General features: G+C 49.0%; 1 protein-coding gene across 1 annotated transcript in view; it reads right to left on the minus strand.

The window, feature by feature from the left end:
• The window catches only part of LOC119969128, a 222294-nt gene that overhangs the window by 66507 nt on the left and 130316 nt on the right, over positions 1–25471 (minus strand). Inside the window, exon 3 of the mRNA XM_038802346.1 lies at positions 5082–5194. Coding sequence (XP_038658274.1) covers positions 5082–5194 — 113 coding nt within the window. The remainder of the gene's footprint in view (positions 1–5081; positions 5195–25471) is intronic.

A 25471-nucleotide genomic window follows, 5' to 3' on the forward strand; every position in this document is an offset into this window, starting at 1 on the left:
CGCTGGCCACATTGCGGCTGACATGGGTGCTGGCATGTGGGGCAGGGTGGGGGTTCGGCCATCCTGGGGGGGTGGGGAGGATAGGGTTACGGGTGTATGGGATGGGTGTGTGCCAACTCATCTTAGCCGCTCTGAGGAGGACGGGAAGTTTTTTCCGGCACTGCTGGCTAGTCCGAGCAACGTTTCCCACAGCGCTGACCGCGTCTGCCACCTGCGCCCAGAACGGCGAATGGCGGCACCTGGCAGCCTTCCTTCCGGGCTGAGGTACAGGATCTTCCTTCTCTCCTCCACGACGTCCAGGAGGGTGTCCAGCTCGGCATCCCTAAACCGTGGCGCTGCTCTCCTTCCAGCCATCTTGTTGGCTGGGATGGTGTGCGTGGGGGGAGGACTGTTTAAGTGCAGCTGCGGCATGTGAGCCTCATGTACAGCAATTACGGACCCGGGAAATCCGGCGCCGTTTTGCACGGAATTGATTGTGTTCCACGTAGTGACGTTGCTATCCCATTTAAAGTAGCTGAATCGGTGCAGCTGTTGGGCCATTTTTTCTGTCATCAAACGCCACTGTTCCCACGCCGGCGTCAGCACTTAGTCTCAAAATTGGAGAATCCAGCCCAGGGTTACTCAGCAGGGGGGCGCTAAAGGGTCTCATAGGGTTTCAGTGATAGTGCAGTTCATTCTCCTGTTGTACAGCAAAACCCCAGACACCAGCATGAAACAATGCAGCGTGGAACTGTGCAGTACATCACAATGCAACGGGGAACACAGTAGCATGGAACATAGCAGCATGGAATAATGCAGCATGGAGCAATGCACCCTGGTGTTGTGTTATGTTATTGCTAGTAACATAAGCTGCCACTTGATGTAGGCTCTGCTGAAAGATGCTTCAGGCTTGGAGATATGTTTAAGGTATTTATTGAATGATTAACAATGCTCTTAAATGAGTTTGACACTCTACTAATATGCCTCTAGTAACTCAGTCTATTCTGCTAACTATACAAGCTTGCTCTCGACCATGTGCTAGGGTGTGATGTTGGTGATAATGAAATGAAATGAAATGAAAATCGCTTATTGTCACAAGTCAGCTTCAAATGAAGTTACTGTGAAAAGCCCCTAGTCGCCACATTCCAGCGCCTGTTCGGGGAGGCTGGTACGGGAATTGAACCGTGCTGATGGCCTGTCTTGGTCTGCTTTCAAAGCCAGCGATTTAACCCTGTGCTAAACCAGCCCCAATAATCAGCCCGGCCCTGCTCTCTTGGGTTCTGCCGGTGGGAGGCCTATGTGCCTTGTCCTTTTTAAATTGGTCGTGTAGTGCCCCCTTGTGATAATGCCACCTCTGATTACCCATTGGTTGTGTCCTGTTCTAATGACCCATCGGTTGCGTGTCTGCATGTCATGACATCTCTGGTGCTCCCTCTAGTGGTTACTTAGTTGTAGTGTATTTACATTAACCCCTTGTGTATATACAGTGATACATATCACTACACCTGGAACAATGCAACAAGCCAGCTTGGAATATAGCAGCATGGAGCAATGCAACATGGAACTATTCAACATGGAACAATGCAGGAATGGTTGTTGCAGGTGCCGGGGTTTAGATATTTCAGTGAGCTCAGGGAAGGTGGTAAAAGAGGGGGAGGGGTTGCATTGTTAGTCAAGGACAGTATTACGGTGGCAGAAAGGACGTTTGATGAGGACTCATCTACTGAGATAGTATGGGCTGAGGTTAGAAACAGGAAAGGAGAGGCCTCCGAAAAGTTTGCAACAGTAGTGAACACGCCAACATTGAGGGCATTTAAAAATTTATTGGATAAGCATATGGATGACAAGGGCATAGTGTAGGTTAGATGGCCTTTAGATTTTTTTCCATGTCGGTGCAACATCGAGGGCCGAAGGGCCTGTACTGCGCTGTATCGTTCTATGTTCTATGTTCTAGATGTAGAGGAAAGGATTGCAAAGATGATTCTGGATAGGAGCGAAAGTAACAGGGTAGTTGTTATGGGGGACTTTAACTTTCCAAATATTGACTGGAAATGCTATAGTTCGAGTACTTTAGATGAGTCCGTTTTTGTCCAATGTGCGCAGGAGGGTTTCCTGACACAGTATGTAGATAGGCCAACGAGAGGCGAGGCCATATTGGATTTGGTACTGGGTAATGAACCAGGACAGGTGCTAGATTTGGAGCTAGGTGAGCACTTTGGTGATAGTGACCACAATTCGATTACGTTTGCTTTTGTGATGGAAAGGGATAGGTATATACCGCAAGGCAAGAGTTATATCTGGGGAAAGGCAACTATGATGTGATGAGGCAAGACCTAGGATGCATCAGATGGGGAGAGAAACTGCAGGGGATGGGCACAATGGAAATTGTTCAAGGAACAGCTACTGCATGTCCTTGATAAGTATGTACCTATCAGGCAGGGAGGAAGTGGTCGAGTGAGGGAACCATATGTTACTAAAGTAGTTGAAACACTTGTCAAAAGAAAAAAAGAGGCTTATGTAAAGATGAGACGTGAAGGTTCAGTTAGGGCGCTCGAGAGTTACAAGTTAGCTAGGAAGGACCTAAAGAGAGAGCTAAGAAGAGCCAGGAGGGGACATGAGAAGTCTTTGGCAGGTAGGATCAAGGATAACCCTAAAGCTTTCCATCGATATGTCAGGAATAAAAGAATGACTGGGGTAAGAGTAGGGCCAGTCAAGGACAGTAGTGGGAAGTTGTGCGTGGAGTCCGAGGAGATGGGAGAGGTGCTAAATGAATATTTTTTGTCAGTATTCACACAGGAAAAAGACAATGTTGTCGAGGAGAATACTGAGATACAGGCTACTAGACTAGAAGGGCTTGAGGTTCATAAGGAGGAGGTGTTAGCAATTCTGGAAAGTGTGAAAATAGATAAGTCCCCTGGGCCTGATGGGATTTATCCTAGGATTCTCTGGGAAGCTAGGGAGGAGATTGCTGAGCCTTTGGCTTTGATCTTTAAGTCATCTTTGTCTACAGGAATGGTGCCAGAAGACTGGAGGATAGCAAATGTTGTCCCCTTGTTCAAGAGGGGAGTAGAGACAACCCCGGTAACTATAGACCAGTGAGCCTTACTTCTGTTGTGGGCAAACCTTGGAAAGGTTTATAAGAGATAGGATGTACAATCATCTGGAAAGGAATAATTTGATTAGAGATAGTCATCACGGTTTTGTGAAGGGCAGGTCGTGCCTCACAAACCTTATTGAGTTCTTTGAGAAGGTGACCAAACAGGTGGACAAGGGTAAAGCAGTTGATGTGGTGTATATGGATTTCAGTAAAACGTTTGATAAGGTTCCCCACGGTAGGCTATTGCAGAAAATATGGAGGCATGGGATTCAGGGTGATTTAGCAGTTTGGATCAGAAATTGGCTAGCTGGAAGAAGACAAAGGGTGGTGGTTGAAGGGAAATGTTCAGACTGGAGTACTAGTGATGTACCACAAGGATCTGTTTTGGGGCCACTGCTGTTTGTCATTTTTATAAATGACCTGGAGGAGGGCATAGAAGGATGGGTGAGTAAATTTGCAGATGACACTAAAGTCGGTGGAGTTGTGGACAGTGCTGAAGGATGTTACGAGTTACAGAGGGCCTCACGGTAGCATGGTGGTTAGCATCAATGCTTCACAGCTCCAGGGTCCCAGGTTCGATTCCCGGCTGGGTCACTGTCTGTGTGGAGTCTGCACGTCCTCCCCGTGTGTGCGTGGGTTTCCTCCGGGTGCTCCGGTTTCCTCCCACAGTCCAAAGATGTGCGGGTTAGGTGGATTGGCCATGCTAAATTGCCCGTAGTGTAAGGTTAATGGGGGGATTGTTGGGTTACGGGTATACGGGTTACGTGGGTTTAAGTAGGGTGATCATTGCTCGGCACAACATCGAGGGCCGAAGGGCCTGTTCTGTGCTGTACTGTTAATTAATTAATTAATAGGTAAGCTGCAGAGCTGGGCCGAGAGGTGGCAAATGGAGTTTAATGCAGAAAAGTGTGAGGTGATTCATTTTGGAAGGAATAACAGGAAGACAGAGTACTGGGCTAATGATAAGATTCATGGTAGTGTGGATGAGCAGAGAGATCTCGGTGTCCATGTACATAGATCCCTGAAAGTTGCCACACAGGTTGAGAGGGTTGTTAAGAAGGCGTATGATGTGATAGCTTTTGTTGGTAGAGGGATTGAGTTTCGGAGCCATGAGGTCATGTTGCAGCTGTACAAAACTGGTGCGGCCGCATTTGGAGTATTGCGTACAGTTCTGGTCGCCGCATTATAGGAAGGACGTGGAAGCATTGGAAAGGGTACAGAGGAGATTTACCAGAATGTTGCCTGGTATGGAGGGAAGATCTTATGAGGGAAGACTGAGTGGCTTGAGGCTGTTTTCATTACAGAGAAGAAGGTTAAGAGGTGACTTAATAGAGGCATACAAAATTATCATAGGATTAGATAGGGTGGACAGTGAGAGCCTTTTTCCTCGGAAGGTGATGTCCAGCACGAGGGGGCATAGCTTTCAATTGAGGGGAGATAGATATAGGACAGATGTCAGAGGCAGGTTCTTTACTCAGAGAGTAATAAGGGCATGGAATAAACTGCCTGCAACAGTAGTGGACTCGCCAACACTAAGGGCATTCAAATGGTCATTGGATAAACATATGAAGATAAAGGAATAGTGTAGATGGGCTTTAGAGTGGTTTCACAGGTCGGCGCAACATCGAGGGCCGCAGGGCCTGTACTGTGCTGTAATGTTCTATGACAATGGAGCATGGAACAATGCAACTTGAAATAATGTAGTATGGGATAATACAGCATAACAATGGAACATGGAACACAGCAGTATGGAACATTGCGCCCTGGAACATTGCAGCATGGAACACAACAGCATGGAACAGTGCAAGAAGGAACAATGCAGCATGGGTCAATGCAACATGGAACAATGCACCCTGGAACATAGCAGCTTGGAGCACAGCAGCGTGGAACAATGCAGCATGGAACAATGCAGCATGGAACAATAGAGCGCATCAGATCCTTTCACATTTGCAGCCACAGAGTCACAGATAACAAACACAACACAAAAAACCATCAGGACACTCACCCTCCAGCGGAGCTACCTGCACTTTGATACTTGCTTCCACCACGTCTCCTTCCCTGGGCGGTAACCAGTGACCTGGGGATCAACTTGTGTCGGGGGCGAGTGCTCAGGGAAACCTGTAGAGACATCAACCTGTGTATTGATTGTGCTCAACATGGGTAGAATGTGTTACAGTGACAATGGGAGTGAGAATTTGCTGCAGGATGGGGGATGAGGGATGCAAATGGGGAGGCAGGAGAGGTTGGGAGGGCGATGAGGAGGGGTATAAGGAGGGCATGGGGTGTTGAGGAGGGGAAGGGGTTTCGAGGTGTCGGGCATGAAGAGTGGGTGGGGGTGAGGAGGAAGAATGGGTGGGGAGGAGGAGGGCACGGGAAGTGGTGGGGAGGGAGGTAAGGGGGGAGAGAAGTGAGGAGAGGTTGGGGTGGGAAGGGGAAGGAGGTGAGGGGGGGTTGGGCGAGAAGGAGAAGAGGGGGATGAGGGGGCATGGGGAGGGGAGGGAGGTGAGGTGGGGAGGAAAGATGGGGATTATGGAGGGGCAGTGGGATGGGTAAGGAGATGGAGGTAATGAGAGGAGGAGGTGTAGCCACCGAAGCTGGCCACTTCCCGACATAAAATGGAGAATTGAAACGCATGCAGTGAAAATTGGGCAATGTCAGAAAGGCAAGCAGGTTGCAGAACCTCTCTGTGTATTCTATCTGTGAAGAAACCAGACAGCGTAGAAATTAGCAAGTTTGCATACTAATTGAACGATTCCCGGTGATTCCCGGGCACAATGGACACAACAATTAGCTGCAATCGAAACATTCTATAGCAGGTCAGACGTCTCAGCGCCAACAGAGTCTGAAACAAAAGGACACAAACAAGTTAGAAAGAACCGCCCCGCGATCGAGGAACAGCCTCAGTATTCGGGGATTCGTATCAATCGATTGGGATGAGTCCCAATCGATTGCCAGTGAGTAAGGGATCCACCCAAAAGGGCGCGAAGCCCCTGGGACCTATGAAAATGAGGTCCCAAGACGAATTCGATCTCTTAGCCGGCCCTCCCAGCAGAACACCTTTGCAGCAGCTCTCTAAGAACTTGAACGTGTGAAGAAGAGGCCTGGCCAATTGCTACACCGACAAGTAAGTGTCATACAACGCCCGCTACGAGAATAGACACACCTGACCCCTTTAGTCCACACCAACTGGAAGCCTGCAGATCCAGGACAAGACAAGAGGCCATTGTTCCCTGGTCCGGCAGAAAGGGGCAGCAGGGTAGCATGGTGGTTAGCATAAATGCTTCACAGCTCCAGGGTCCCAGGTTCGATTCCCGGCTGGGTCACTGTCTGTGTGGAGTCTGCACGTCCTCTCCCTGTGTGCGTGGGTTTCCTCCGGGTGCTCCGGTTTCTTCCCACAGTCCAAAGATGTGCGGGTTAGGTGGATTGGCCATGCTAAATTGCCCGTAGTGTCCTAATAAAAGTAAGGTTGGGGGGGGGGGGGTGTTGTTGGGTATAGGGTGGATACGTGGGTTTGAGTAGGGTGATCATGGCTCGGCACAACATTGAGGGCCGAAGGGCCTGTTCTGTGCTGTACTGTTCTATGTTCTATGTTCCCTTATTCCAGATAAGTATTGGCCTAGTAGTGGTAGGAATAGTTTAGTCTTAGTATTATATGCATGAGTAGTAAATAACTGTAATAATAAACGTGTCTTGTTTGAACATACCAACTGGTGTATTGAGTCATTGATCTGAACTTGAACTTGAACCTCATGGCGGTATCATAAAGATACCTGGCGACTCTAGAGCTAAGGAATAAAACAGAGCCAATTGACTGTAAAGCACACTCACCCAGAACGAGCAACATTTAGTGGCGACTCCTGACGGGACTCGACTAGAAGTGGCCCCCCCACTCCGAGAGAACCCAGCAATTTGAATCAGAAATCCAATTGGGAAAAGGAAAAACGACAAGTGTTCAAGTAGTTCACATCAATCCTCACAATTCGGAAGTGTGTTTTTGCATGTGTAACTAACAGTAAAGTTAGTTACCTTATGTGTAACTAACATAAGGTAAAACTGAGAGATTTTTGTTGCGACAAACTGTCGGGAGTAAGGTTGGTCAGTTTTTACAACTTCCTTCACTATTATAGTTTGAAAGTCCATTTTGTGGTTCATAATCTGCAAGGGCTGTAATTGGTAGTTACAAGGACAAGGAAGGAAGGTCCCTAGAGAATTGGATATAATCTGATATTAAGCATCACCTAAAGGTTTAATTTTCAGGGCTACGTAATGGCAGGAGATCTCAAAGCCATGGTTTGCTCCTCTTGCTGCATGCGGGAGGCCGGCAAAATTTCCAAGTTTATGGAAGCCCGGATTTCGGAGCTGAAGCAGCAGCTGGGGACAATGTGGAACATCTGCAAAGCGGAGAATGTCATGGATAGCATGTATAGACAGGTGGTCACACCGCAGGCTCAGACTCCACAGGCAGGAAGATAATGGGTGACCACCAGGCAGAACAAGAGAGATAGGCAGGCAGTGCAGGAATCTCCTGTGGCCATTCCCCTGCAGAACAGATATACCGCGTTGGATAATGTTGAGAGGAATGACTCTCGGGGGAAAGCAGCAGCAGCCAAATTCGATGCGCCACGGGTTGGTTCTGCTGCAGAGGGGAGCAATGTAAAGTGTGAGAATGGAATAGGGGATTCAATTGCAAGGGGAATGGATAGATCTTTCAGTGGCCACAAATGAGATGGCATGTTGCCTCCCTGATGCTAGGGTCAAGGATGTCTTGGTGCAGTTACAGGACATTCCAGAGGTGGAGGCTGAACAGCCAGTGGTTGTGGTGCACATTGGTACCAACGACATAGGTAAAAAAAAGGGATGAGGTCCTAAAAGCAGAATATAGGGCATTAGGAAGAAAGTTGAGAAGTCGGTCCTCTCAGGTAGTGATCTCAGGATTTCTACCAGTGTCACATGCTAGATATAGTAGAAATAGAAGGATATATCGGATAATTATGTGGCTGAACAGATGGTGTGAGGGGGAAGGTCTCAGATTCCTGGGGCATTGGGATCAGTTCTGGGGGAGGTGGGATCAGTACAAACTGGAAGGGTTACACCTGGGCAGGACTGGGACTGATGTCCTACGGGCAGTATTTGCTGGAGTGATTGGAGAGGGTTTGAACTAATATGGAAGGAGGATGGGAACGTATGTAAGGAATCAGAGGAGAAGGAAATAAGGACAAAAACAAAAGACAGAGAAGGGAATAAGAAAAGTGAGGTGGCAGCGAACAAACACATGGCCTTCAGATATTTGCAACTACCAGTAGAAGCAATCAGCAAACACACCCGGCAGCACCACTTCACCCTACCCCACCCCCTCTCCGAGCACTGGGACATCAGCTCCAGTGTCCCTGGGCTGCGAGTCCAAAAACAAAAGATGGCTACTCATTTCACCCGATCCTCACAGCAGCCATGATGCTAGCTTTCTATTTTCAAATATGATTGCTAAATGACATCCGCTGGGGAGCCAGTTAGTTCCCGGGAGGCCGTTAAATAGGGCATCCATCTCGTTCATGAGGTGCAGATTGCCCTTAATTGGTGACAACTGATGTCTCGCCAAGTCTATGGTGGGATCTGGAATCATCCAATGTGAGCAGGCTGGTTAGATTGCAAACTGATTCACGCAAGGCGTGGATCCCGATTTTGGCCTCTGCCACAGCAGTTAAATCGTGCCAGAACATCTCTAATAAAACATCCCACCATGCTTTACAGTGACACTAAAAAAGAGTGGAGTACAGTTCCACACAGCTTTGATAAATTACAAAAGATAAAACTGCACAATGATTATAAAATTATGAAGTTGGATTCCCAGGTTTAAGATAACTGGCTGATGTATCAGAGAGAACATGAGGAAAACCTTTGATATGGAGGAAATGTTAAGGTACCTGAGTATGGGGTACTGATGGCTGATTCCCCTCAAAAGGGAATTGGAGAAGTATTTGAAGGAGGAATGATTGTATGTTCGGAGGGAATAACCTTGCGCAATAGAAATCAGTAGAGGCAACTTGGGATCAATTATTGTGCAGAATCGGAGAAGAGGAAGTATTTGGGGAAATATTAGCAGAATGGCAGATGGATTAGTCTCAGCTGGGTAACTAAATCAGTTAAGGGACAGTATTTATTTTATTTTTAAAAAATTTCAGAGTACCCAATTCATTTTTTCCAATTAAGGGGCAATTTAGCTTATTCAATCCACCTTCCAAGGTTTGGGTTGTGGGGGCAAAACCCATGCAAACACTGGGAGAATGTGCAAACTCCACATGGACAATGACCCAGTGCCGGGATCGAACCTGGGACCTCAGCGCCATGTGACTGCACTGCGCCACCATGTTGCCCCCCCAGGGGCAGTAATTATTCTGGTTATAATTTTTCATTCATATTGTGGAGGAGAATGCTGAGATCTAGGCTATTAGAATAGATGGCATTGAGGTGCGTAGGGAAGAAGTGTTGGCAATTCTGGACAAGGTGAAAATAGATAAGTCCCCGGGGCCTGATGGGATTTATCCTAGGATTCTCTGGGAAGTCAGGGAAGAGATTGCTGAGCCTTTGGCTTTGATTTTTAGGTCATCATTGGCTACAGGTTTAGTGCCAGAGGACTGGAGGATAGCAAATGTGGTCCCTTTGTTCAAGAAGGGGAGTAGAGATAACCCCGGTAACTATAGGCCGGTGAGCCTAACGTCTGTGGTGGGTAAAGTCTTGGAGAGGATTATAAAAGATACGATTTATAATCATCTAGATAGGAATAATATGATTAGGGATAGTCAGCATGGTTTTGTGAAGGGTAGGTCATTCCTCACAAACCTTATCGAGTTCTTTGAGAAGGTGACTGAACAGGTGGACGAGGGTAGAGCAGTTGATGTGGTGTATATGGATTTCAGTAAAGCGTTTGATAAGGTTCCCCACGGTCGGCTATTGCAGAAAATACGGAGGCTGGGGATTGAGGGTGATTTAGAGATGTGGATCAGAAATTGGCTAGTTGAAAGAAGACAGAGAGTGGTGGTTGATGGGAAATGTTCAGAATGGAGTTCAGTTACGAGTGGCGTACCACAAGGATCTGTTCTGGGGCCGTTGCTGTTTGTCATTTTTATAAATGACCTAGAGAAGGGCGCAGAAGGATGGGTGAGTAAATTTGCAGATGACACTAAAGTCGGTGGAGTTGTAGACAGTGCGGAAGGATGTTGCAGGTTACAGAGGGACATAGATAAGCTGCAGAGCTGGGCTGAGAGGTGGCAAATGGAGTTTAATGTGGAGAAGTGTGAGGTGATTCACTTTGGAAAGAATAACAGGAATGAGGAATATTTGGCTAATGGTAAAATTCTTGGTAGTGTGGATGAGCAGAGGGATCTCGGTGTCCATGTCCATAGATCCCTGAAAGTTGCCACCCAGGTTGATAGGGTTGTGAAGAAGGCCTATGGTGTGTTGGCCTTTATTGGTAGAGGGATTGAGTTCCGGAGCCATGAGGTCATGTTGCAGTTGTACAAAACTCTAGTACGGCCGCATTTGGAGTATTGCGTACAGTTCTGGTCGCCTCATTATAGGAAGGACGTGGAAGCTTTGGAACGGGTGCAGAGGAGATTTACCAGGATGTTGCCTGGTATGGAGGGAAAATCTTATGAGGAAAGGCTGATGGACTTGAGGTTGTTTTCGTTAGAGAGAAGAAGGTTAAGAGGTGACCTAATAGAGGCATACAAAATGATCAGAGGGTTAGATAGGGTGGACAGCGAGAGCCTTCTCCCGCGGATGGAGGTGGCTAGCACAAGGGGACATAGCCTTAAATTGAGGGGTAATAGATATAGGACAGAGGTCAGAGGCGGGTTTTTACGCAAAGAGTGGTGAGGCCGTGGAATGCCCTACCTGCAACAGTAGTGAACTCGCCAACGTTGAGGGCATTTAAAAGTTTATTGGATAAGCATATGGATGATAAGGGCATAGTGTAGGTTAGATGGCCTTTAGTTTTTTTTTCCATGTCGGTGCAACATCGAGGGCCGAAGGGCCTGTACTGCGCTGTATCGTTCTATGTTCTATGTTCTATTCCTGCCTCTGAATGCAAACTGTGTTAAAGTGCTGGAGAATGGTTAATGAAGTTGAGAACTAAACAGCAGTCAGTCTTGCTGGCCCAACCCCCTGTAATAGGGGAGACAGTGGTGTTGTGGTGTTATTGCTGGATTAGTAATCCAGAAACCCAGAGACATGCTCTGGGGACCCGGGTTAAAATCCCACCATGGCAGATGGTGAAATTTGAATTCAAAAATCTGGAATTAAAAGTCGAATGACCATGAAACCATTGCTGATTGTCATAAAAATCCATTTTGTTCACTAATGTCCTTCAGGGAAGGAAATCTGCCATCCTTACCCGGTTCTGGCTTACATGCTAGTCAGAGTAGGAATGTTAGGATAGATAGGATGAATGCGTGGCTCGAGAGATGGTGCAAGAGGGAGGGATTCAAATTCCTGGGGCATTGGAACCGGTTCTGGGTGAGGTGGGACCAGTACAAACCGGACGGTCTACATCTGGGCAGGACTGGAACCGATGTCCTAGGGGGGTGTTTACTAGAGCTACTGAGGAGGGTTTAAACTAATGTGGCAGTGGGGTGGGATCCGATGTAGGAAGTCGGAGGGAAATAAAACGGGGCCAGAAACAAAAAGCAGAAAGGGGGACAGTCAAAAATCAAAAAGGGCCACATTACAGGGTACAGTGCCTGAGGAGAGTGTGAAAAGGGAGGTGGTCAATGCAGGATTGAGGGTGTTGTACCTAAATGCGCGCAGTACACGCAACAAGGTAAATGAGCCAAAATAAAATTGGCCGGTACGATGTTGTGGGCATCACAGAGACGTGGCTCCAAGGGGATCAGGGCTGGGATCTAAATATCCAAGGATATATGTCCTATCGAAAGGACAGGGTGAAGGAGACAGGGTTGCATTGTTAGTAAGGAATGAATTTAAATCAATAGCAAGGAGCGATATAGGATCAGAAGGCATAGAATCCCTGTGAGTAGAGTTAAGGAATCACAAAGGTAAAAAGACCCTGATGGGAGTTATGTACAGGCCCCCTCACAGTAGTCAGGATGTGGGGCAGAAAATAAATCAGGAAATAGAAAAGGCATGTAAAAAAGGTAACATTACAATAATCATGGGGGACTTCAATATGCAGGTGGACTGGGAAAATCAGGTTGAGTAATGGATCCCAAGAAATGGAATTTGTGGAATGTCACAGAGATGCCTTTTGGAGCAGCTTGTGACAAAGTGTACTAGGGAACAGGCAATTCTGGATTTGGTGATGTGTAATGAGGCAGACTTGATTAGGGAACTTAAGGCGAAGGAACCCTTAGGGAGCAGTGACCACAATATACCCTGCAGTTTGAGAGGGAGAAGCTGGAATCAGATGGAACAGTATTACAATTAAATAAGGGTAACTACAAAGACATGAGGGAGGAGCTGGCCAGAGTTGATTGGAGAAGGAGCCTAGCAGGGAAGACAGTGGAACAACCAATGGCAGGGGTTTTTGGGATTATTAGGGAGACACAGCAGAAATTCATCCCAAGGAGGAGGAAACATGCTAAGGAGAGGAAAAGGCATTCATGGCTGATGAGGGATATCAAGGACAGCACAAAGGCTGAAGAAAAAGCATACAGAGTGGCGAGGATTAGTGGGAAACCAGAGGATTGGGAAGCCTTTAAAAGCAAGCAGAGGACAACTAAAAAAGCAATAAGGGAGGAGAAAATGAAGTACGAGTGCATGCTAGCTAGGAATATAAAGGAAGATAAGAAGAGATTTTTTCAATATATAAAAGGTAAGAGAGAGGGAAAAATAGATATTGGGCCACTAGAAAATGTGGCTGGAGAAGTAATAATAGGAAACAAAGAAATGGCAGACGAACTGAATAGTTACTTTGCATCAATCTTCACGGTGGAAGACACTAGTGGGATGCCGGAGCTCCAGGAGAACCAGGGGGCAGAGGTGAGTGCAGTGACCATTACTAAGGAGAAGGTTCTGGGGAAACTGAAAGGTCTGAAGGTGGATAAGTCACCTGGACTGGATTGACTACACTCCAGGGTCCTAAAAAAGATAGCTGAGGAAATTGTGGAGGCATTAGTGATGATCTTTCAGGAATCACTGGAGGCAGGAAGGATTCCAGAGGACACGAGGGTGCCTAATGTAACACCACTGTTTAAGAAGGGAGGGAGGCATAAAACAGGAAATTATAGGCCGGTTAGCCTGACTTCAGTCATTAGTCAGATTTTAGAGTCTGCTATTAGAGATGAGATCGCGAAGCACTTAGAAGTGCATGGTAAAATAGGACTGAGTCAGCACGGCTTTGTCAAAGGGAAGTCATGTCTGACAAATCTGTTACTAATAATAATAATAATAATAATAATAACTGTTTATTGTCACAAGTTTGAAGTTACTGTGAAAAGCCCCTAGTCACCACATTCCGGCGCTTGTTCGGGTAAGCTGGTACTGGAATTGAACCCACACTGCTGGCCTTCTTCTGCATCACAAACCAGCTGCCTAACTGAGCTAAACCAGCACCCTAGCGTTCTTTGAGGAGGTAACAAGCAAGTTAGACAAAGGAGAACCAGTGGACAAGATTTATTTAGATTTCCAGAAGGCCACAAGGTGCCACATAGGAGATTGTTAGGAGATTGTTAAATAAGTTAAGAGCTCATGGCGTTCAGGGTAAAATCCTGGCATGGATAGAGGATTGGCTGACTGGCAGAAGGCAAAGAGTGGGGATAAAGGGGTGTTTTTCAGGATGGCAGCTGGTGACTAGTGGTGTGCCTCAGGGGTCTGTGCTGGGACCACAACTTTCCCAATATACATTAATGATCTGGAAGAAGGTACTGAAGGCACTGTTGCTAAGTTTGCAGATGATACAAATATCTGTAGAGGGACAGGTAGTATTGAGGAAGCAAGGGGGCTGCAGAAGGACTTGGACAAGCTAGGAGAGTGGGCAATGAAGTGGCAAATGAAATACAATGTGGAAAAGTGTGAGGTTATGCACTTTGGAAGGAGTAATCTAGGCATAGACTATTTTCTAAATGGGAAAATGCTTCAAAAAGCAGAAGCACAGAGAGACTTGGGAGTCCTTGTTCATGATTCTGTTAAGGTTAATGTGCAGCTTCAGTCGGCAGTTAAGAAGGCAATTGCAATGTTAGCATTCATGTCAAGAGGGTTAGAATACAAGACCAGGGATGTACTTCTGAGGCTATATAAGGCTCTGGTCAGACTCCATTTGGAGTATTGTGAGTAGTTTTGGGCCCCGTATCTAAGGAAGGATGTGCTGGCCTTGGGAAGGGTCCAGAGGAGGTTCACAAGAATGTTCCCTGGAATGAAGAACTTGTCATATGAGGAACGTTTGAGGACTCTGGGTCTGTACTCGTTGGAGTTTAGAAGGATGGGAGGGGATCTTATTGAAACGTACAAGATACTGCGAGACCTGGAGAGAGTGGACTTGGAGAGGATGTTTCCACTTGTAGGAAAAGCTAGAAACAGAGGACACCATCACAGATTAAAGGAACGATTCTTTAAAACAGAGAAGATCCTTTAAAACAGAGGAGGAATTTCTTCAGCCAGTGGGTAATGAATCTGTGGAACTCTTTGCCGCAGAAGGTTGCGGAGGCCAATACATCGAGTGTCTTTAAAAGATAGATATGTTCTTGATTAATAAGTGGATCGGGGTTATGGGGAGAAGGCAGGAGAATGGGGATGAGAAAATATCAGCCATGATTGAATGGCGGAGCAGACTCGATGGGTGGAGTGGCCTAATTCTGCTCCTATGTCTTATGGTCTTATGTGTCTCTTGACCCACACAGCAAAGTTGACTCTTAATTGCACCCACACTGAAATGGCCAAGCAAGCCATTCTGATCAAGGGCAATTAGGGATGGGCAACAAATGCTGGCCCAGCCAGCATGCCCACATCCAAAGAACACATTTTTAAAAATCATAATTTGAGATCAGTTCGGGAGGATTTTGGAGCATTACAGAAGATGAAGGACAGCCAACATGGGTTTGTTTAAAAACAACTTTGCTCTGTCCAAGCTTCACAAGTATCTTGAAGAAGCAACTGGCTGGATTGAAGATGGAATTGCAGTTAACATTGTGCATTTGGGATTTACAAAGGCGCAGGTTAAGGGGTCTCATTGGAGACTCATTGAAGAAATTTGTGTGCAGGTTGTAAGAGGAAGTGGTGCAGCATGATTGAAGGTTTGTTAACTGACAGGAAACACAATGTTCATGTAACTGGGTATTGCTCAGAGTCACGGGGCTGGTAAAGTACCTTCTGACTGGCCTGATCATTATCTGTCCGAATTTACCATATCCTCTTCTACTCAATCACCCTATTTATAAAACACAAACCGCTGTTGTCCATTTTTAGCACCCACATGAGAACTTTTTGATCAGTCTATTAAATCACATTCTTTGCTCCATCAAAATTACTCCCCACTACTCCTCCCAAAATGTGTTAGCTCGACACAATCATCCCTCTGTTCCATCCCACTAACTTTTTGGAAGTTTCTTACACTCATCCGAGCAGCAAAAAAACTCATCCGCTTTTTAGTCATCAGCAAATTTCAAAAATCATAATTTGAGGTCAGTTCGGGAGGATTTTGGAGCATTACAGAAGATGAAGGACAGCCAACATGGGTTTGTTTAAAAACAACTTTGCTCTGTCCAAGCTTCACAAGTATCTTGAAGAAGCAACTGGCTGGATTAAAGATGGAATTGCAGTTAACATTGTGCATTTGGGATTTACAAAGGCGCAGGTTTGCCTGTGCAAATAAAAATTATTTCCAAATTAATTCAAGGGCAGCATGGTCGCACAGTGGTTAGCACTGTGGCTTCACAGCTCCAGGGTCCCATGTTCTATTCCTGGCTTGGGTCACTATCTGTGTGGAGTCTGCACATTCTCCCCATGTCTGCGTAGGTTTCCTCCGGGTGCCATAGTTTCCTCCCTCCCACAGTCCAAAGATGTGCAAATTGGGTGGATTGGCCATGCTAAATTGCCCTTAGTGTCCAAAAGAAAGGGTTAGATGGGATTACGGGGATCGGGTGGAAGTGTGGTCTTAAATGGGATGGTTTTTGCAAGGATCAATGCAGACTCAATGGGCCGAATGGCCTCCTTCTACACTGTAAATTCTATGTACCATGTTCTATATACAGCATCAAAAACCAAAATGGATCGAGCACTAATTCGTATATCATTGGTGTAAATTGGTGATTATTTCTATATCATTAATATATATTACTCGTGTAAATTGGTGTTATTAGCATATAGTAGTGTACATCATTAGTGTACAACATTAGTATAAATTGATGTTTATAGAAACATAGAAAATAGGAGCAGGAAGAGGCCTTTCGGCCCTTCGAGCCTGATCCGCCATTCATTATGACTATGGCTGATCATCAAACTCGGTATCCCAATCCCGTTTTCCCCCATACACTTTGATCCCCTTCACCCTAAGTTCTATATCTAACTGCTCCTTAAAAACATACAATGATTTGGCCTCAACTACTTCCTGTGGTAACAAATTCCACAGGCTCACCACTCTCTTGGTGAAGAAATTTCTCCTCATCTCTGTCTTATATGGTTTACACCATTTTCTCAGACTGCGGCCCCTGGTTCTGGACACACCCACAATTGGGAACATCCTTCCTGCATATATCTTGTCCCAGTCCTGTTAGAATTTTTTAGGTTTCTATTAGATCTCCCCCTCATTCTTCTGAACTCCAGAAAATACAATCCTAACCGATTCAATCTGTCCTCACACATCAGTCCTGCCATCCAAGAAATCAGTCTGGTAAATTTTGTTGTGCTCCCTCTGGAGAAAGAACATCTTTCTTCAGATAAGGAGACCAAAACTGAACACAATATTCCAGGTGTGGCCTCACCAAGCCCTATATAATGCAGCAAGACATCTCTGCTTCTTATCATACTCATGATCATTGCTGATCACACTCAACCAGAACAGTTGAATTACCCGCTATTGCCAGTGGTTCCCCCATATAAGTGTCCAACAGGGATAGTGATTGAAGGACAGATCGAATGTGGTCAAATGTGCGCCGACTGACCAGAGACCACCCCAGTGTCGAGCTCCATGCAGATGAGGTGTCCATTAATTTGCAAACAGATCTGGATGGGCGCCACTTTTGGTGCACCCACGCAGTATAACTGTTGGTAGGTGCTGTCACCAGCCCGTACCAGCCTCCCCGAACAGGCGCTGGAATGTGGTGACTAGGGGCTTTTCACAGTAACTTCATTTGAAGCCTACTTGTGACAATAAGCGATTTCATTTCAATTCATTTCATAGACTTCCACATAGTAAGCCCTGTCACATGGGGGGGCGGACGTGCCTAGTTGGTCAGCGGGTGGGTGCACCCTTGCATCTCTGCATGTGGGTGCATCTCTGGTCCAAGTGGCCTGTTACAGCACCTGCTGGTCAGCGATTGTATTCCTGTTCCTTATGGTAGGGAGAGAATGTCCAGTGGTGCTCCCAGCCTCTGTTACAGCAGTCCATGTTCCCCCATAGGTGGCCCACTGCTGGGGTCAACTTCCTCAATTCTAGCCAAGTGTGAATGATGCTCACCTTGGTGTCCCAGACTGAGCACCACCATCCCCTGGTCTTCCTAGATGCCTTGTTTGATGCTTTCTCTGGAGATGGTTATCTCCACCGTGCGTTGCAGGACCAAGTGGGTATCAGCTAATAATTTCTTCTGTTTGGCCACATTGCAGAGTCTACACACTAAGCGATCCTGCAGTATCTCATTTAATGTTGCTCCAAATTCACAAGTCTCTGCCAGATTTTGGAGGCAGGCTAGGAAGTCACTCACCGACTCGGCCTGGGCCTGAGCTGCTGTGTGGAACTGGAAAAAGCGTATGATGAATGGTGGTTTTGGGTTGAAATGTTCCCCCATGAAGTCCACCGGGGCAGTGGCCAACCAGGCATCTGGGGAGTCCGGGTGAATCAGGTTTTTTTAATCAGGCCCTCCCCAGGCTGTTAGTAACACCACAGTTTGTCTCTCATCATCGGTGTTTCCATTTCCAGTATGACGTAAGAAAGTCATACGATCCACGTGTTGGGCCCAATCTTCCAGGCCTGTATCAAAGGTCACCAGTGAGTTTACCAAAAAACAGAATTTCTTAATCTTAAATCCTCACACTGCTGCATGGCAGTCTTCCAGGATGGTTGGATGTCTTCAGAATCGAGTCCAGAGTTTCCCTTTTCCTCATCGTCAGTTTAATGATTAAGGAAGCTAATGGTAGGAAGGATAAAGATTTATTTTAACTTGGCATAATGTCTGCCCGTGGCAAAACTATGTACACATCACAGTCCGTGTTGTGACAACATGTAGGCCCCTCCTGGGGTCGGCTTTTATGCTTGATTTTATGATCTGAGTGGTCCTCTCGCATACTCCACGAGCCCCACGGCGAAATCGATAATAATTTCTCCCTGGGTCTGAAAGAACAAATAACAATTCAGCACAGGCACAGGCCCTTTGGCCCTCTCAGCCTGCGTCAATCATGATACCAACCTTGGCCAAAACCCTCAGCACTTACTGGTGCCATATCCCTCTAGACCCATCCTATCCATGTATTTGTCAAGATGCCTTTTGAATGCCGTTAATGTATCTGCTTCCACAACCTCCCTTCGCAATGCTCCAGGCACTCACCACCCTCTGTGTAAAAAACCTGCCTCACATATTGCCTCTGAACTTTGCCCTACGGACCTTAAACATATGCCCCCCCAGTGACTGACCCCTCTACTCTTGGAAAGAGTGTCTACACATCCACTCTATCCATGCCTCTCATAATTTTGGAAGACCTCTATCAGGTCGCCTCTCAACCTCTGTCTTCCTAATGAAAACAGACTGATTCTCGTGGGGGTTATGACACTTTCCGAATGAGCTTTTTCATCTACCCTTTGAACCTTCTGTATTTCTTTTGGTTCTCAGGTGAATTTTCTACCTAATACCTCTCATAAGGACAGTTCTTCTTCATTATCTTGTTATGGGCCAGGGTTCAGAGAACACCAAAGTATATCATGGAGTTCACCTGACCTACAACTGTTTATCGGTTTTGGGTACAATGAGCACAAGGGCCTGCCTTTCAGATGTTATTCAACAGAGGCCTTAAGCACTTGTATTCAAAAACAAAGTTTATTTCATGAATTTTATAAATACACACAGTCAGCATTTTACCAACTACAAACATAAATACCCCACACAGCTACAGTACTCTATGTTTAACCCTTAATAACTTCACTTTGCTGTTTCATTCAAGATGTGGAGATGCCGGCGTTGGACTGGGGTGAGCACAGTAAGAAGTCTTACAACACCAGGTTAAAGTCCAACAGGTTTGTTTCAAATCACTAGTTTTCGGAGCCCAGCTCCTTCCTCAGGTGAATGAAGAGGTGGGTTCCAGAAACATATACCGTATATACTCGCGTAACATGCGACTTTTGAGCACCTAATTTGAAGCCTAAATTTCAGGGGTTGCATGATACGCGAGGTACAAAAATCGCGGGTGTGAAATGCTGGCCAAGATAAGTCACATAGCATCCAGCTGGCTTTACTAGCGTCGTTCAGCCACTTGCCGTTTCCATTCATAAAAACATGAATGGAAACATCAAGTGGCTGAACATCTTCCCATCAGAATGCTGTGGTCAAAATCTGAAGAGTAGTATTCTGATGGGAAGATGGGAAGAGTGGATTCTGCTGTGAAAGCTGTTCGCGATTCGAACAGCTTTCCAGCTGGCTTTACTAGCGCCGTTCGGCCACTTGCCGTTTCCATTCATAAAAACATGAATGGAAACGTCAAGTGGCTGAACATCTTCCCATCAGAATACTACTCTTCAGATTTTGACCACAGCATTCTGATGGGAAGATGTTCAGCCACTTGACGTTTCCATTCATGTTTTTATGAATGGAAACGGCAAGTGGCTGAACAACGCGAATAAAGCCAGCTGGAAAGCTGTTTGAATCGCGAACAGCTTTCACAGCAGAATCAACTCTGCAGAAACCACACACAATGATACCATTTGGAAGTTTTAGTTTCCAAAATTAATTTCCAAAAAAGTCACTCGCATGATACATGAGGTATACCATAAAATCATGTTTTGGGGACGAAAATTTAGGGGTCGCATGATACGCGAGATCGAAGGATACGCGAGTATATACGGTATATAGATAAAGTCAATGATGCAGGACAATACTTTGAATGCGAGTCTTTGCAGGTAGGTCTTTACAGGTCTAGGCGGAGCAACTGGAGAGATGGATAATCCCGAAGGCAAGTAGTGGGGGTGTGAGGATGACCTTGGCAAGATGTTCATCTTTATCGATGACGTGTTGAAGGCGGTGAAGAAGATGTCATAGTTTCTCCGCTCCGGGGAAGTACTGGACGACGAAGGGCACTCTGTCAGTTGAGTCCCGTGTTTGTCTCCTGAGGAGGTCGGTACGTTTTCTTGCTGTGGCGCATTGGAACTGTCGATCGATGAGTCGAGCACCATATCCCGTTCATTTAGGGCAGCAGGGTAGCATGGTGGTTAGCATAAATGCTTCACAGCTCCAGGGTCCCAGGTTCGATTCCCGGCTGGGTCACTGTCTGTGTGGAGTCTGCACGTCCTCCCCCTGTGTGCGTGGGTTTCCTCCGGGTGCTCCGGTTTCCTCCCACAGTCCAAAGATGTGCGTGTTAGGTGGATTGGCCATGCTAAATTGCCCGTAGTGTCCTAATAAAAGTAAGGTTAAGGGGGGGGGTTGTTGGGTTACGGGTATAGGGTGGATACGTGGGTTTGTGTAGGGTGATCATGGCTCGGCACAACATTGAGGGCCGAAGGGCCTGTTCTGTGCTGTACTGTTCTATGTTCTATGTTCTATGTTCTATACGAGGGTATCTTTCAGCGTCTGTACATGTCTGTTACGCTCCTCCTCCTCATCTGAGCAGATCCTGTGTATACGGAGGGCTTGTCCACAGGGGATGGCTTCTTTAATGTTTTAGGGTGGAAGCTGCAGAAGTGGAGCATCGTGAGGTTATCCGTGGGCTTGCGGAGAAGTGAAGTGCTGAGGTGACCGTCTTTGATGGAGATGAGTGTGTCCAAGAATGCAACCTATTCTGGAGAATGATCCATGGTGAATCTGATGGTGGGATGGAACTTATTGATGTCATCGTGTAGTTGTTTCAGTGATCCTTCACCGTGGGTTCAAAGGGAAAAAATGTCATTGATGTATCTGGTGTATGACGTCAGTTTAAGGTCATCTGCGGTGAGGAGGTCTTGTTCAAACTTGCCCTTTGTCTGCTGGTTTGATGCCAATGTTGCGGTTGGCCTTGAGAGCGCGGATGGCGTTGTGTTGTGCTTGGGTGACGTTCAGGGCTGTCTTGTGAATGTGACTGATGAATCTGGCATTGATGCGGCTCCTGACGGCTTGAGCATACATGTCGAGTCTAGGGCAGCGGCCATCCGGAGGGGTCCAATTCGACTCTTTCCTCTTCGATTGACGCACCGCAGATCTCTCTGTCTGCTGTACCGGTTCATTGGTTGTCTCATTGGGTTCGCTGTCGGCTTCTTGGAATCTGTGGAAGAATTCCCGGAGCCTCATTCGCCTGATGAATTCCTCCATGTCTGCTGCAGGACTGCTGGGGTCCATTTTGGTGGTGATGCAGAGATTGAGCCCTCTGCTGAGGACTTCGATTTTGTCAGCTTGAAGGGTGTAGTCCGACAAGTTGACAATAGATTTCCCTGTATTGTTTTCTACTGTGGGACCGGGGGAGGCTTGGTTGCTGCTGGTGGTGATGCCGAGTTTCTTCAGCTTCCTGTTCTTGGTGCGCATATAGGTGGCATAGTATCCTTGTCTCATCTGTTCGGCGATGTTCCACAGCTGGTCTGCTGCGTCCTGGGAGAAAGTTGAGAATATGGGGCGGGATTCTCCGACCCACCGCCGGATCGGAGAATCGCCGGGGGCCAGCGTTAATCCCGCCCCGCCGTGTCCCGAATTCTTTGCCACCAGAGATTCGGCAGGGGCGGGAATCACGCCGCGCCGGTTGGCAGGACCGCCCCGGCGATTCTCCGGCCCGCGATGGGCTGAAGTCCTGCCGCTGTCAGGCCTCTCCCGCCGGCGGGAATCAAAACACCTACCTGGCCGGCGGGACTGGCGGCGCGGGTGGGCTCCGGGGGTCCTGGGGGGGGGGGGGGGCGCAGGGTGATCCTGCCCCAGGGGTGCGCCCACGGTGGCCTGGCCCGCGATCGGGGCCCACCGATCGGTGGGCGGGCCTGTGCCGTGGGGGCACTCTTTTCCTTCCGCCTTCGCCATGATCTTCACCATGGCGGAGGCGGAAGTGACCCCCTCCCCTGCGCATGCGCGGGGATGATGTCAGCAGCTGCTGGCGCTCCGATGCATGCGCGGATTTACGCCGGCCGGCGAAGTCCTTTCGGCCCCGGCTGGTGTGGCGCCAAAGGCCGTCCACGCCAGCTGGCGGAGCGCCAACCACTCTGGTGCGGGCCTAGCCCCTCAATGTGAGGGCTTGGCCCCTTTGGGACGGCCCGACGCCGGAGTGGTTCACGCCACTCCCTCACGCTGGGACCGCCCGCCCCGCCGGGCAGGGGAGAATCCCGGCCATGGGTTGCGGCGTCAACTGTAGAGCTGGTGCATGAGGTGGTTGAGGAGTGTGAGAGAGGTGCGACAGCATCATTGACTTTGTCTATATATGTGTTTCTGGAACCCACCTCTTCATTCACCTGAGGAGGCAGCTATGCTCCAAAAGCTAGTGATTCAAAACAAACCTGTCAGACTTTAACCTGGTGTTGTAAGATTTCTTACTGTGTTTCAATCAAGTAATAACTTGACAAATCCCTTTTACAACAAAACAGTATGTTTGAATTCCTTCCAGAACACAGTTATTACTTTGAAGGTATCAAGTGATGTGGAGACACCTTGGGCACAATTCTCTGCAGACCGTCGTAACGCCGATTTCCGGCGAGCAAAATTGGTGTAGATGACTCCGGCGTGGGGGCCTTCTTTTAGGCAGCTTTTCTCCGTTCCCGGAGGGGCCAGCAGCGGACTGACGTGATATGCGTCAGTTTCACCAGCTGCGGAAGTGGTGAGATCCGGCGTTTTTGGGGGGGGGAGGAGGAGGAGAGAGACTGACCCGGCATTTGGGGGGGGGGGGGGGGGTTGCGGCATCGGGTGGGGGGGGTTGCAGCATCGGGGGGGGGGTTTGGGGGCAGCGGCGTGCAGAGAGGGGGGGCAATGGATGCCCGGGGCCAACGCACTGTCGCCCCCCCGTACGCCGCTGCCCCCTACCCCAACCACCCCCCCTCACCACCCCTACCTCCCTCCAACGCCCCTACCCCTCTCCCCACCACCCTACCCCCCTCCCCACCACCCCTACCCCCCTCCAATGCCGCCCCCCCATCTCTCGCAACGCCGCACCCCCCCCCTCTCAACGCCGGGTCCCCCCCTCAACGCCGGTACCCACACCCCGTCCCCCTCCCTCTGAAGGCCGGTACCCACACCCCCCCCCTCCCTCTGAAGGCCGGTACCCCACACCCCCCCTCTCTCCTCCTCCCCCCCTTCCTTCCTCCCCCCCTTCCTTCCTCCTCACCCCCTCTCTCCTCCTCCCCCCCTTCCTTCCTCCTCCCCCCTTCCTTCCTCCCCCCCTTCCTTCCTCCTCCCCCCCTTCCTTCCTCCTCCCCCCCTTCCTTCCTCCGTTAGTGGGGGGGAGGGTGCGGCGTTAGTGGGGGGTGGGGGGGTGCGGCGTTGGAGGGGGGTAGGGGTGGTGAAGGGGGTAGGGGTGGTGAGGGGGGGGTTGGGGTAGGGGCAGCGGCGTGCAGAGGAGGGGGGCGACGGATGCCCGGGGCCAATGCACCGTCGCGCCCCCTCTGCACGCAGCTGCCCCCTACCCCAACCACCTCCCCTCACCACCCCTACCCCCTTCACCACCCCTAACCCCCTCCAACGCCGCACCCCCCACCCCCCACTAACGCCGCACCCCCCCCCCCCACTAACGGAGGAAGGAAGGGGGGGAGGAGGAAGGAAGGGGGGAGGAGGAAGGAAGGGGGGGAGGAGGAGAGTGGGGGGGGTGTGGGTACTGGCCTTCAGAGGGAGGGGGGGGGGTGTGGGTACCGGCATTCAGAGGGGGTGGGGGTGTGGGTACCGGCCTTCAGAGGGAGGGGGACGGGGTGTGGGTACCGGCGTTGAGGGGGGGGGACCCGGCGTTGAGAAGGGGGGACCCGGCGTTGAGGGTGGGGGGTTGCGGCGTTGCGAGAGATGGGGGCGGCGTTGGAGGGGGGTAGGGGTGGTGGGGAGGGGGGTTGGGGGGGGGGGGAGGGTGGTGGGGAGGGGGGAGGGGTGGTGGGGAGGGGGGGGTGGGGGTGGTGGGGAGGGGGGGTAGGGGTGGTGGGGAGGGGGGTAGGGGCATTGGAGGGAGGTAGGGGTGGTGAGGGGGGGTGGTTGGGATAGGGGGCAGCGGCGTACAGAGGGGGGGGCAGCGGCGTACAGAGGGGGGGGCGACGGTGCGTTGGCCCCGGGCATCCGTCGCCCCCCCTCTCTGCACGCCGCTGCCCCCAAACCCCCCCCCCGATGCCGCAACCCCCCCCCGATGCCGCAACCCCCCCCCAATGCCGCAACCCCCCCCGATGCCGCAACCCCCCCCCCGATTTGCCGCAACCCCCCCCCGCGATGCCGCAACCCCCCCCGATGCCGCAACCCCCCCCGATGCCGCAACCCACCCCCCCCCCCCCCGACACTGAACGGCATCAACCATCATCAATGGTTGACGCCGTTTTAAAGGTACTGTGATTTTCGCCGACGTGACCCGTGGCCACGTCGGCGGGACTTCGGCCCATCCGGGCCGGAGATTTGTGGAAACAAAAATATAATGACATCCCGCCGGCTCCAGCTGTTTTCAGAGGCTGCCGGCGGGATTTGCACAGCGCCGGTTTTTGGCCGGTCAGAGAATTAAAAACACTGCGGGAGCGGGATTAACGCCGCTGCCGGCCGATTCTCCGACCCTGCGTGGGGTCGGAGAATTTCGCCCCCTGTTAATATGCAGAGAGAGAGAGAGAGACTCGAAGATCCTTGTAGTCTGAATACAGCTTCCAACTGTCTGAACCGAAAGTGAAACTCAGCCACAAACAGCTTCCAGCTCAAACAAAAGTAAAAACCAGAGCCAGAGCCCAGCTCCACACACACAATGACATCACTGCAGCCATTTCAGACACCTCACCCCAAGAAAAAAGCTAAACCATCAACTTCAAGATGGTTTCATTTTTCACCTTTTCACTTTCTTTTAAGAACAATTGACAATAAATATACTTTATTGAAACAAAAAATCACAGGCAATCATTATTAATAATAATACAGTCCA

This window comes from Scyliorhinus canicula, chromosome 7 (assembly GCF_902713615.1).
Source record: "Scyliorhinus canicula chromosome 7, sScyCan1.1, whole genome shotgun sequence".
Taxonomy (NCBI): Eukaryota; Metazoa; Chordata; class Chondrichthyes; order Carcharhiniformes; family Scyliorhinidae; genus Scyliorhinus; species Scyliorhinus canicula.